Source organism: Anastrepha obliqua, chromosome 5 (assembly GCF_027943255.1).
Source record: "Anastrepha obliqua isolate idAnaObli1 chromosome 5, idAnaObli1_1.0, whole genome shotgun sequence".
NCBI lineage: Eukaryota > Metazoa > Arthropoda > Insecta > Diptera > Tephritidae > Anastrepha > Anastrepha obliqua.
In genome coordinates, this window is record NC_072896.1 from 37103986 (window position 1) to 37117949 (window position 13964).

A 13964-nucleotide genomic window follows, 5' to 3' on the forward strand; every position below is an offset into this window, starting at 1 on the left:
GTTAACGCTTACCGCTAATAAAGTTTAGGGATTTGTGAAACTATTAGCGAATGTTGTACCACTATTAGCTATTTAATAAACATATCAAAGATGTAATCACCTTTTTATATTTATTTCAAAGTTTTAATTCTTTAAGATTTTTTATTTTAGAATAATTCAACATAAGATCCTTAACTAATCAAGTAGCATGAAAAATAGTAAATTAAAAGAAATTTAGTGTATTTCCACTTATATTTCAGATCTTTTGTATTTTTATCACTACCGCATACTCAAGTCTGTAAATATATATTTATTTATATGTATGTAAAAGTGTGACTCCTTGCCTATAACTTTAATATATATTACATATTTTATTTTTTATATGGTAGATAAATCTAATAAGCAACAGTGGTATTTATAAACTTTATATTATACATATGCCCGTTGCTATTTTTACTTTAAATTTGATTTTAATTTAAATTTTCTTCCCATTTTGGTTTTAAATTAATGCTCTAGTAGTTTGTTAACGCGCATCATAGCGAAGCGCATACATTTTTGCAATCTTCCAAATACAAAAGCCCTGTAATGATCAGTGATATTTCATTACAATATTTTTTACGCTGCGCTACGATATGCGCCACCGAAACATATGAGTAAAGGTGTTGCAATGTAAGTATGTTAGTTGTAACCATAAATCAGGCAATTAATTTATCAAGTGCCAAATTTTACTTATTTTGGTTAGGATGTGTTTGCGTCACATACTTAACTAAAATATACACTAAAGCAATAGCGAACTATGGTTTTCGCACTGTTTCGCGATCAGCGTCGCCACGAGCGATCCTCAGATTCCTCATCCTCCTCTTCATCTTCCAGCCGGAGTTCGGGTAATGTTTCTCCAGTGATCTCCAAATCGTTACTTTGTTTGTCACTAGTATTGAGAGTTGTGGCCAATTTTGTAGTATCCGGAGCATTCGACTTTCCATCTTTCTTAGAGGACTTGTCAGTCATCAAGCCACCAGAAGTACCTGATGTTGTGTATACAATCGGAGCCCAGGATATCTGTTTAATGAATATAATTTGTTCAAATTAGTTCGCTTAGATCGTAGTCATGTATATTTTTCTAAAATAGATGTTTCTATTGAAGAATTAATTTCAGTAAACATAGTTATAAAAAAATATTTATACATTATATTACAAGTTTTGAATTCAAATCACACACATATCACGGTCTTAAATTTATGAACGATGATGTTTCCCAAATGCCTCCCCCTTTTACATATATCGATTATTCCAGTGGGATTTCCTATGACATTCAGACATGTGTAATTGGGGTTCTATCTCGACAATTTCGAGCCGAATTTTTCGTTGTATGGTATGTTACATATTGGCATACCATTAACAACCAAACGATTTTGTTAACATATCTCGAAATTGTAATCCGTTCGAAGGTAAGCGCATTTCCAGGTGCCAAATGACATCGCTAGATCACCAGGCCGAGGCGAACGTAAAGTATTTTTATCTTGCACCGAGCCAGTCAACGAAAATTTTAGAATTCATTTTTTATTCAGGGCTCGGTTGGATTATAGAGCCAAAAACATCCACAATGTTTTTTAATCGTTTTGACAGGCTTGCAGAAAGTTTGTTTTCAATCCCAGAAATAAGGGTACAAAATATCATTTGCCTCATCGTGTGTTAAGTCCATAGTAAAGTCCATTAAATTTCGTTCATTTAGCAAATACACAGTTTTTACTGATAACCAATAAAAATAAGTAAATCTCATCTCACTAAAATAATGCTTGAATAACTTCGGCTTCTACTGTGGCTGTGTGGGAATTCTAATTTAGTTAAAGGATCTTTCAAGACGCGTCTAAATGTTGTTTAAAAACAAAACATAAGAACTTAGATTCTTCCATGTTGCACTATTTTTATTGATCATGCGGCTCTTAATAATTGTCGAAAAATGACATAATTTAAATGAGCGATATTGAGAGTTGTTCAGCAACACTTTGCGCTACAGCAGCAATATTCTCAATAGAACGTCCAGTTTTTGTTTTACCAATTCAGTTTCTTAAAATTGTTTCACCAGCCTTAGAATTCTCGACTCATTCGGACGATTATTTTCCTAAAAAAAATCACGAATTTTGCGATGTATTGGTCTTAAAGATCGACCATTTTCATAATAAGTTCGAATAATTTTAACGCGTTGTTCTATCGTTTAAAATTGTACATTTGGCCATTCGACAAATGTCAAAGATGACATTAAAAAAAGTACCGTCTAGGATTTATTTACTACCGACATATAGGCGTCACTTTTGAAAGACCCTTTACTTTTATTTACATGTGCATATGTATATATACATATATATGTATGTGCATGTATAAAATTCATGCAAATATGTATTTAAATACTTGCTTACTTGTAAACGTTTATCTTTAAAAACTTTTCCTCGCAATACGGCTTGCTCTGCATTTATCCGAGTAGCATAAGACAATATGAGTTGGGGTATTTCTTTGTCCATATCGTGTTTAATTATCTCTCCGAAATTCTAAAAAACAAATAGTATATTATTATATAAAATCCATTCAATAATTATTCTCTCAAAATTCTATGAATAAAAATATACACAGTTTCTTCCGTTTTGCATATTCTTATGGTAAATCGGCATGGGAAACTTCAACTCTGAAAACACCAATTTAAACACCAGAAACATGTAAGTCAAAACAGAAATACACTCGCAGGTTTGACATTGCTTGCAGAGGCGATCGCTGTTAGAAAAAAAAGGTCTACCATTTGGAGTTTCACGCCTACTGTTGGTTTCGAACTCGAGTCAACCACAAACGAAAAAAGAAACTCTTATTGACAACGGAAAAAAAGTTTTTTTTACCTAATAACTGTTATTAATTTAATTGTAAATTCAGAGAAACTGTTACTTTTAGTTCTTGCTTATAACAATGATTTTAAATCAATGAACTTCAAACAATGGCCCTTGTCGGCAACCTGTCGTAGTAAGTCGGAAGCAAGCCTTTTCTGTTAATTTATTTCATTTTCAAATATGACATGTCAACTCCTTCGCATTTTCAGCATTCCAGCCTTTCTTTTAAACATGCCTTTTAAGTTCCCTGAAAAAATTTAATTAGTCGGCAAATTAGAGGGATTTCTGCGATAAGATAACTCCTGGTGCCATCAATTCATTATCTATGCTCAGCTCGCTGTTCCTGCTGGGGTGCTACCGAACGAACAACAATAGGCACTTGCTGGAGGCTAAGTTATCTCCTATGCTCGTCAGAAGGTTAACTTTCTGACGAGATCCAGACATACGTATACCATACATAAAAACCACTGGATCCCATAGTACGTTCTAGATATTGGGACAGGTTACACTGCTAATTATCTAGAATTGGCCCAACATACTTAAGAAATGCTCGGCATTTAAAGACATCCCGCATGGCATTAAGCAAGTCTTCACTTGTCCACTTAACTCCACTTCCCTTCTGGTCCCACCCTGTCAAAACATCATGATTCCTGGACTTACACAAAATTCAACGAGAGTCATTCGCCAGCTTTTTGAACTATTGCAACCCGAACAATTTTATTGGTGTACAATCACTACCAATAGTAGACGAAGAGCTTCAGTTGCCTCGGGGACCCGCGTTACCCTGGCCCCTTTACGCTCTGCAATGATTCGGTTCAACTTCTTCATAGCCAGATTTGACCCAGACATACTCCAACATATGCCCGACATTTGAAAGTGCTCTGTATGGCACTTTTGCAAGCCCTCTTAAGCCCACTCATCTGAAAGCCCTCTCATTTTGACCCCACCTAGTCGAAGTAGCCTACCATTAGATACGACAGACTGCAACAACAACCTGTAACCAAACGCCGTACTGCCAAGAACCCGCTAAACACCATTGCCATATCGCCCTATATCTCTGTTTCCCCAGTGGCGAAAACTCTTAAAGCATTACCACTGTTGTTATTGTTCTAACAGCATAAAATTCCCCCTGACATGTACGGGAAATGCTGCTCAAGCGACAGCCCTTGGCCGGATATAAATCTGGGTCGTTCCGGTAACGTAGAACCGACTGCCGTGGGAACAATACCACTCGAGCTGATTTCTTGGGAAAACAGTTAGATGAGATACTCGACCACTATTGAGGACTTCACCGTACTCAGTTGGGACCTGCAAGCTGTTACAACAACAACAGTGTAAGAACAATAACTGCCAAGAACTAGGTGTAATAATAAAATGCCAAAATGGTAAATTGATTAATGAATTTGATCGGCAAAACAAAAAAATACTGGAACATAAACATGCGCAAATATAGATGATGACGCGAACACATTAAACACTTAGGGAAATAGCATGGCAGCTACGGAATTAAAAAAAATAATCAATCTAAAAAGGCACACCAATGCTAACGCCCTGAGTGACTTAAATAACATGATAATAACAGCCAAAAATAAGGGCAAGCAGGAGGTATAGATACAATGTGGCAAAGTACTAATTAAAGACGAAATAAATGTAACGAAATGTTTGAAATCCAGAAAGCAACTGGATGTGATCAAATTTCCGCCATTCCGCCGACAGTCGGTTCTACGTTATTGGAACTATTCGGGCTTAAGGCCGAAAATTTAGGGGAATTGTTTATGCTGTTACAACAACCACAACCAAATTTTAGTAAAATCTTGAGACTGCTTGATATCAGTGCTAATGAGGATATTCAACCACAACTTCCGAAGTTAAAGCTGAAATCATTAATGTAAATTAATGTAAGCCGTAGCCGGTGACAAACTATAGCACATCAACATATTGACCAGTCGTAATTTTTTTATCCATTGTATAACAAAAACCACATATATAAAGCCAATACAAAAATTAAAAAAATCCCACCATCCACTTTTCATGTTAATTTCACGGGTTTTAACTATCGGTTTTAGAAAGATTTTTTAGGACGCAGTTTTATAATTCATTATATTTCAGAATAGCGATATGAAGGTTGAGGTTATGATATAATGTGCCCAGTGGGCAACTTTTAATAAGCAGAACTGGCGCTGTGGGATGAACCAAACGTAATGTTACGGTGCCTAAGGTATGCGCAAAATACTCTTACACAAAAGTAATGATTAAACAAAACTGTTATAAATGGTCAAAATGTTGATGTGCTATTATTGCGCCGCATGGGTGTGTATACGTATGTATGTATATACGACTACGAAAAAGCGTTTGACAAAGTGAAAAGTTTGATATAAATAAATTTGATATTAAGTGCATGCTAAGATACTGACATCAAAACTTATGGGTATCAAAAAATTACATCTAACATGCAGATAATACAACTTTGACAAATAATCTACGATATCTCCAAAATATAGCACACAAAGTAAAAACACATCGCAATAGCAGACTTAACATGAACATTGTTGAAACAAAACTTATGAGACTGGAAGACTATTCAAATGCGATTCTCACCATTAATAATGTAGCTGTTGAAAGAATAAAACAAATATTAACTATCTAGGGATATCACGGAATGGCGAATGAAATCATGGCCATAATCTACTATTGGCAAATAATCTATTACTAAATGGATTGAAAACTGGAGATTCTGAAAACAAGTTCAGCGAAGAATTGTGAAAATAAACTGGACAGAAAAAATAACTGCTTTAAAGAATGCGAAATCTGCGAGATACTCAAAGAAACATAGTTCTATTTTGTGTCACATAATTCGAGGCGACAAGTTTCAAAGTACTGCATTCCCGCTGTTCTTGGGCTAATTCTGCGCTAGTCTAGAAATTAAGTTTTCCTGCAAGTGAAGGAGTGGAATAAAAGTAAACTTACCTTAAAATGACCTAGCACAAGGTCAGACTCTTCACTTGTAAACCCTGTAACCACTATAGCTTTTGGTCGGCGATCAACACGTGTGGATACTTCAGGAAATGATGGGCGAGTTCGGGGATTTGTTCGGCTAGGCGGAAAGTGCGGCACTTTACCACCGACTGGTTGTGGATGAGCAGGTAATGCACCAACTGCTCCACTTCCAGGAACTATTCCAAGACTACGCTGCAGTTCTTCAAGGCGTTTCTGAATGACTGTTGTGTCATTTCCCTCTTGTTGTTGAGCAATCAACTCCAATTCAATGTCAAGCAATTCTTTCTTTTGCTGCTCTTTAGTCTTCTTTGTTGGAGGTGGATGTTGATTTTGTATTTGTGCTTGCATTTGTTCTTGTTCAGCGGCAATCTCTTTCCGTAATTTATCGATAGTCTCTTGCAACACTTTAATTGTTTCAAGAGTCTTAGTACGTTGAGGATCATTTTGTTCGCAGCGTTCCACCAACTCCAACGCCGATTTCATTTGTTTTACGTAACTCTGCAACAGTTCTTGTTTTCTTTTGCGAAGACCGTTGGCAAGTTGAACAACAGCTTTGGCTTGCTCTTCTTGCTTTTTACGTATAATGGCATTTGAAGCACCCGTAGAGTGACCACGTGTCACATTATTTTTTAACCGCAAAGATGTTGGTGGTACATGTGCAGCTGCTATTGGCGCGTTAACGCTTGTTAAGTTTGCTGTATCACTAACAGGTGAAGGGTTCACTCCGTTTCCAGACGAACTTGTACCCTGATTTGAAACATTATCATTCGCAGTTTTAGCTGAATCAGCTGTCGGTGTCGGAACAGCCGGTACATTATTTAAATGGTATTGACTATTTTTTCTGGCATTGCCTAAGGATATAGGGGAGGCATCGTTAATTAATGCACCTACATCTTGACTGTGCCAAAATACTTTTATGAAGCGGTTATTAAGCACAGCCTCAGTACTGCGATAAGCAACGTTTGCTTCCGCATGCGTAGAAAACGTCACAATGGCTGCCTCCGGATCCCCATCATAAGATATCTGTATATTAACGATTTTTCCAAATTTTGCAAAATGATTATTAAGATGAGCGATTGTGTTTAGACCTCGCGGTATCTTTCGCAGTTCCAAAGAACAGTTATTTTGAATACTAGGTAAACGCGGTCCAAGACGGCTGTTAAGCGGCAGTTTACGTTTCGTTGGGCCATCGGCTATTGCTACTGAGTCTTCCAAATCAAAACGACGCTTACCCTGTTGTATTTGACTTATATCACCACCTGGTGCGTTATTGCCTGCATCAACTACTGGTATTGGAATTAGTTCCCGCTGAAGTGGAGCTGTAACTGCAGATGTGTTGAAAGGAAAAGGGAGCATTGGCGTACCCACTCTGAAACCAGAGCCTGAATTAGAATTGCGGGTGTAGTCTGCGGTAATTTGTCCGGCGTTATTGCTTTGCTTATCTGCACCAGAGCCAACCTGCGGAAAACCCACCGTGGCAGAAACTCCAGGTACGGGCAATATTCCAGCTCCCCTCGCAACACCGGTAAACGGATTTATGCCTGGGGCATTAACTCCACCTCCTACACCAGAACCACTTGTCATGAGTGAGCCTGGCGAAACACCAACCATTGCTCCAGAGGTAGATCTCATCCATAAATCGGGTGCATCCGGATTGTATTCCGGAAGTGACATGCCTATTAACGCCGAATTATTGATATCTTCAAACACCACTGGATTAATACCGTGATCCCAAGGGCACGTCTCTCCTCTAACACAGTATCCTTTTTCATCGAAGTCACGACATCGTTGCCGCTTTTCGGGTTCATGTTGACCTTGTGAATGAAGATTATGACGATCAGGGGATACCCGAAGACTTCGCGATATATTTGGAGATCCTTTAATTCTACTTCCACGGTCCAAAGATGGCGAGCGACTTCTGGAATTCGAACGATTTTGTCGATTTTTACGACCACCACCCTCTCCACCACTACCACCAAACCGAGGTGATCGGTCGTCTGTGCCCGTCATGCTACCACTATTCCCAATTCGTCTGCGATCATTACCACTACCACCCCCACAACGACGTCTGTCATGGGATCCTACATGCCGTATATCAGTCGTAGGGGGAGATTTATTACGGAATTGACGTTGCATTTTTTCACGTTCATTTATTCGACGGTCACGAGAACGAGATCGCCGCGATATCCTTTCATTTGATCGTGATCGGGAACGTGACCGTGAACGAGACCGAAGCGAAGCACGACGTCGTCGGCTCTCACGTGGTTGGTTCTCCTTATCAGCATTCGCTCTTAGTGGGGGACTTGCACTTCGAACATGATGACTGTTGGTGCCTGTGTATGAATGTTGTGTTTGCAAAGTGACTGAAGGAGTCTCACTCTTAATTGTCGCAGTATAATGGGCTAGGCGACCTGTAGCATCTGGTGTTTGATTATCGGGATCACAAGTGTTAACCACATCTTTGGTTTTATTCTGAATATTTTGGGAAAAAATATATCACATCTGTTTAAAGTTTAATGATTTATATAACTTACGTCATCTATTGGTGGCGTTTGGACTTTTTCGGCAGCACAAATGGCATTCGGCAGGTTGTCTGAATTTTTCACTGGCGGTTCATTACCATTTGTTGTTTCTTGGGATAAGCCTTTTGTTTCAAGGACTTCCGATACACCAAATTTTTCAACACAAGTGTCCTCAACCATTTTTGTGGTAGGAAGTAAAATGTTCGTAAAGTATTCCTCCGTGTTTATAGCATCAAATAGCCTCTCAACGAAAGGCTTTGTTTCCTCTCCTAAGAATACGTCAAGTTGCTCTATCATTAGTTTTTTAAGTTCCTTTTCGGGTTTATCCTTCTTCAACAATGCTAGAACGTAACGAGCTAGAGCCGAAGAGTCCGCATCGCATCTGTAAAATAGTTAAATATTATTTCATACTTGTATATTAAATACGCTCTAATACTAACAGAGGCTCCAGAACTACAACCAGCCAACTTTTAAGTGCCTCCTGGTTTTTTATTAGCATCTTTCTTGAATATCCACAATCCGTAATATTAATGAAATCCTTAGTTATCTGTAGCTTAAGGTATTTCGCCAATGAAGTACTTTTTTTAAATAAGTTTTTCCTTACTATTTTTGTAGATTAATTATTACAGTACTCCTTGTTAACGTTGGCTCCTGCAACTTGTGAACCCTTCTGGGTATTAAAAACTCGATATATATTCTGAAATTTAATATAATAGAAATAAGCACACTTGACAGATAATTTTTTTTAATAATATAATATAAGTCTCAACACAAGATATCTCTGTGGGGTGTATGTTTCACTTCAACTGCCAGTCGCTATATTCGTAGCTAGTACAAATTTTAGGCACGGAGATCAGCGAGTGAAAATTTTCTGGATTTTACTACTCGCTACTACGTTATGGTAGAATACGGAAAACAGAATCAGAGCTCAGTCCGAAAGGAAACGTTATTTTGTTGAAAATAACTGGTTTTTTTAATAACTCTATAATCATGCATCTGATAACACAATTCAATTAGACTGCAGTTTATCATTAATAATTCTCCTACCAAATAGTAATCTCCTCGTTGTACACCGACTACACGAACGAATATAACAACGAATAGATATGAGTCGATACCAGCATGCAGAGCAAAATGCTCGATGCTTTTAACTTCGTTCAACATTATCGTCTCTTATAATATGTTTACATGTAAAAATTACTAAAGTAGATTACGTAGGTCCACTTCGTGGGACGTGTACATGAGCATTAAATACACGTTAATGTCAGTTCATGGTCAAATTAGGGAAACATTTAGTATAATGTAACCTGTTTTGAAAAAAAGGTTTAAAGAGGCGGGTTAGAGGGGTGTATTCACATCTTAAAACTTAAAACTGCACCCTCCGGAGGTTTTTAAGTTGGCGTTGAAATAAAACGAATTTCGTATGCAGAGATGTTGAGTGGAGGGTTGATTGTAAATCTGCATTATTTTTTGCTGTAATTTGAAATTGAGACACATTTTTGAAAATATAAACATACAAAAAAAGCGTTGTAGGGGGAAATTTAAAATAAAAACAGTGCGATTGTCTGGATTATGTTATGTACGTATTTAACTCAAACTTAAAAACAATGCTATTAAAGGTATCGCAAAAGTGATAAAGTAATTAAAAACCAAAAATTACGTTTTATAAGTATATGGTATTGCTTCGATCAGTTTTACAAACGGATCCTCATGTGTTTTATAAACAGATTTTCTCCACAAAAATTCGATAGTCATGTCTGCAAAACAAATAGGGTAGTTGTAGTTGTCTTTATTAAAAAACTCGTTTCCCTTCAAAAACAAAAAAAAACTCCTCATCAGTGCAACTCCGGCTACGCAATCCACATAATTTTTGCGTACAACTCCTTTCCGTGTTAAAACTATTTAACCCAAAATTAAAACGTCATATGCGTGTGTGAGTAAGGAGACACAGTAACTCCCATCCCCATCATTAACACTAAACTGGAATACTTCACTTTTGTTCATATTTTTGTTTTCATTTGCAGGCATCCGGCATTAAGAATTCGAGTACAAGTATAAAAATAAGTAAAAAGTAGTAAGTAAGTATATTGTGTAATGTGCCAAACTATAGTGAAATTCCCGAGGGCATTTTGAAGGCAAAAAATTACGAAACTATTATTTTCCGAATAATTGAGAGTTATACAGAATGTTCCTTACAACCTCCCTAATATCTTCACCAAGTTTCATTAATTAAGATATTATAGTTTGCCAAAAATTGCCCAAGTTACATTATTGCTAATCCCAACCTCAAATTAGGATCTAAAACCAAATTTCGAAACCAACTTTTGACTTTAAGCTTACACATACCGTTTTAGCTTTTTCATCAGCTTTAAAAACGATAAGCATGCTTTGGTTCAGATCTAATAGCCAGACGCAGCTATAAGTCCGCCCATTGTGCGAATTTAATCAGCCGTTTCTTTCAGAAGTGTAAATTTTAAGGATTTTTTACAGACAGCGAATGTGAGAAAGCGAGGCGAAAAATATCAAATGTAAAAAGTCAAAGTAATATTTGCTTTTGTAGCTTAAATTGAAAGAACCAAAGCGAATGGGTTTGACGGTGAACGAAGACAAAGCCAAGTACCTGGGACGATGACAATATCCGATGAGGAGTATTTGAGAGAAACATTCTGCGGAAGGGTTTTGAACCTTTGAACGCGACTGCTAATGGTAGCAGGGGAAAAGGAAGGCCTCCCCTACGTTGGAAAGATCAGGTGGAGAAGAACTTGGCTTCACTTGGTGCGTCCAACTGGCACCGATTAACACGACTGGCATAGACAAAGAAACGATTGGTACTCTTTGTTAAACTCGACCAAAATCGCGTAACTAATAATCGTGCCAATCAATAAGAAGAAGAAGAAGTACAAACAGAATAAGGGATGTTGAATCTCGATATCCAACTTCTAATTCGCTACAGTCGGGATGGAGCTATCTGGGGGCGGAAAGCATTCTAATGGCTGCAGTGATTGATTACTTTGGCAGATGGCTTGTGCTTTCCGCTCCCAGATAGCTCCATCCCGACTGTAGCGAATTAGAAGTTGGATATCGAGATTCAACATCCCACTCCACATCGCGTCAGGCTTGGATCCGGAATTCGAGAGTACACTATCACTTGCATCCTTTCTTCATTGTAACTCATTTGCCTTAATTAAATAGAAAAATAAAGTCATACTCTAATCCGAACTTCACGATTTTGATAACAGCAAGTGCTTTACGTACATATATACTCGTATACGACACAGTTTTGATTATGCGTTGTATACTGTAAAAGAAACGAACTCTGGTGAGGTCATTGTGGGAAGTCCAAGCTGTTACTTTTTCTAGCGGTTCTGGTTTGTCGTTACTTTTTGATAGAGAAGTCTCAATGGGATTTTGAGGGGTACTCATTTAGCTCACATTTTTGACCAAAAGTTAACAGCAAGAGACTGAATTGCTTAAATTTAGCAGTTGAGTAGAATTCGTTTGTAGTAAGGAACAAAGAATGGTTTTGCTGTAGGCAAAAAAGTACTTTTTAATGTGATCATTAATAATATATTTAAATTTTTCTATTTCCTTTTCATTTCATTTTAGTATAATTGCATTTGTTCTATTTACTTTTTATTTCATTTTTATATATTTGAGTTTTTTCTATTTACTTTTAATTTTATTTATACATCTTCCTTTTTTCATTTTTTATGTATTTTTGTCCTACATGATAATCAAATTATTAGTAGAATTAAGCAAACGCAGTGCTAGCAGCAGAGGCTTTCAGCTTTTTTTTTTAATTATTTCACATTTTCTTACTTATTCAGTAAAAATTAAAAGTATCATTGAAATCCAAGACTTCTAAATTCAATAGTGGCTATTAGTATCGTTATTATCATTTCCTTGTGTAAACGTAAGGTTAGAGAGAGAATTACTTGACGTGGGAACATAGCTTAAAATTCGATTATGATATTGGAGTGCAAGACCTTCTATCGATAATAATGTGATAATTGTTCCAATAGTATCATAGACGGAAGCAGTTTGGAAATGTGCAGCTTAAATGATGAAAATTTTGGTGATGATGGGGATGCTGATTATATGACACCGCAAACGGAAAAAGTTTTATCGGAACCGAAAGGCATTTGTCATAAATGTGGGCAAGATGGTGAAATTTATAAATTACATTTCAGAGAAGCGGAATGCAAAATCTGCTTCATCCAATACGTGAATCACAAGTTTCGAGCTACAGTGGGATCTTCTAAATTGCTACCTCGAAATGCGGTCATACTTTTAGTGTTCGATGGCAGTGCAGAGGCCATAGTCCTCTTGGATATGTTGCAGAAGGCACAAATAGAAACGAATTTTAAGAGACTGTGCTGTGAATTTAAAATACTATTTATTGATGATTACGAACTGACGAACAGAAATTTAAATGCTATTGATTATAGCAGCTATATAAAAACTGTGCAAGAATTTCTTTTCAAACAAGAGGGTGTTAAAAGTTATGTTATTAATTTAAGATGTGGTAAGGATCAGGAACCATTCGATATTGATAACATAGACTCGTACTTGGCACGGGAAACGGATAAGGAGAAAATATTTGCAAGTAATTTTTATAGAATCCAGACAACTACAAGTCGTAAAGAATTCCTAAGAATGCATCGTAATAAATTAATAGCTTCAGTGTCACAGTATCTAAATTGTAGATATGTTTTTATACCTTCAATTAACATAAATGTTGCAGCTGACCTGCTTTCAAGCATTGTACTTGGTCACGGGAATAACGCTGCTTTGGACGTTGCGTTCCTCGATGACCGTTTGGGTAATGGTATAAAATTAATGCGTCCGCTTAAGGATCTAAGTCAATCAGAGGTCATACTTTATGTACGCGCAAGAAATTTGAAAACATTAAAAACATCGCCTGATCTATTATCCGGTTGCGGAAACAGTTTGCAAGACATAACGGAATTATTTATACAAGATCTACAAAAAAACTATAAATCAACTGTTTCAACAATATTTCGTACTGGAAGTAAAATAGCACCAAATAATTACCCAAATCCAGAGGGAAAAGAGTGCATCATTCAAAATTCGGAAAATCAGAGTACTAGATATGATCTTTGCACAATCTGTAATTCTCTATTTTTAGCAGAATCTAAAACTCTATTGGCAGTTGAGTACTCTCGTTATGTATCTAAAGAAGTCGTATCATTAATTGAGTCATTTCCCGATCACAAGGAATATTTGAATTGCAAGAGTAAACAAGGAAAAAGTCTTTGTCACCGCTGTGAAAATATGCAACGTGACTGCGAAGTTAATTTAATATAGCAATGCTACAGAATTTACAAATATTTTATATATCTACGAACATGCACTATAGATTTAGATATAAATAATTGATGTACAACCGAAATGTTTGTATTTTGTTTTATTTGATGTTCCATCATCCCAACTAGAAAGGTTATCGATTTACAACAACAGCATTTCTCTTCCTTTTGATGGTTTTGCTTAATTCAAGTGACAACTTCAAGCGGTTCTTAAAAATAAAGTACACTGTGACTTGGCAATGGTCCCGATTACGAAGAATCCGGGT

The 13964-nt window shown here is 36.7% G+C and overlaps 2 protein-coding genes across 2 annotated transcripts; one reads left to right on the forward strand and one right to left on the reverse strand.

Annotated features, from left to right (window-relative positions):
• Positions 1-212: 212 nt before the first annotated feature.
• On the reverse strand, positions 213-9482 carry LOC129247137 (zinc finger protein swm). The gene is made up of 6 exons (XM_054886088.1): positions 9419-9482; positions 8812-9068; positions 8384-8753; positions 5820-8321; positions 2397-2525; positions 213-1038 (listed from the first exon to the last, which is right to left on the reverse strand). The coding sequence occupies exons 2-6, from the start codon at positions 8868-8870 to the stop codon at positions 799-801; spliced, it is 3300 nt and encodes a 1099-aa protein (XP_054742063.1). The 5' UTR covers positions 8871-9068; positions 9419-9482; the 3' UTR covers positions 213-798.
• Positions 9483-12348: 2866 nt separating this feature from the next.
• LOC129249021 (cytoplasmic tRNA 2-thiolation protein 2) lies at positions 12349-13784 on the forward strand. The gene has a single exon (XM_054888633.1). It carries the CDS (start codon positions 12419-12421, stop codon positions 13697-13699), a length of 1281 nt encoding a protein of 426 aa, XP_054744608.1. The 5' UTR covers positions 12349-12418; the 3' UTR covers positions 13700-13784.
• Positions 13785-13964: the final 180 nt, after the last annotated feature.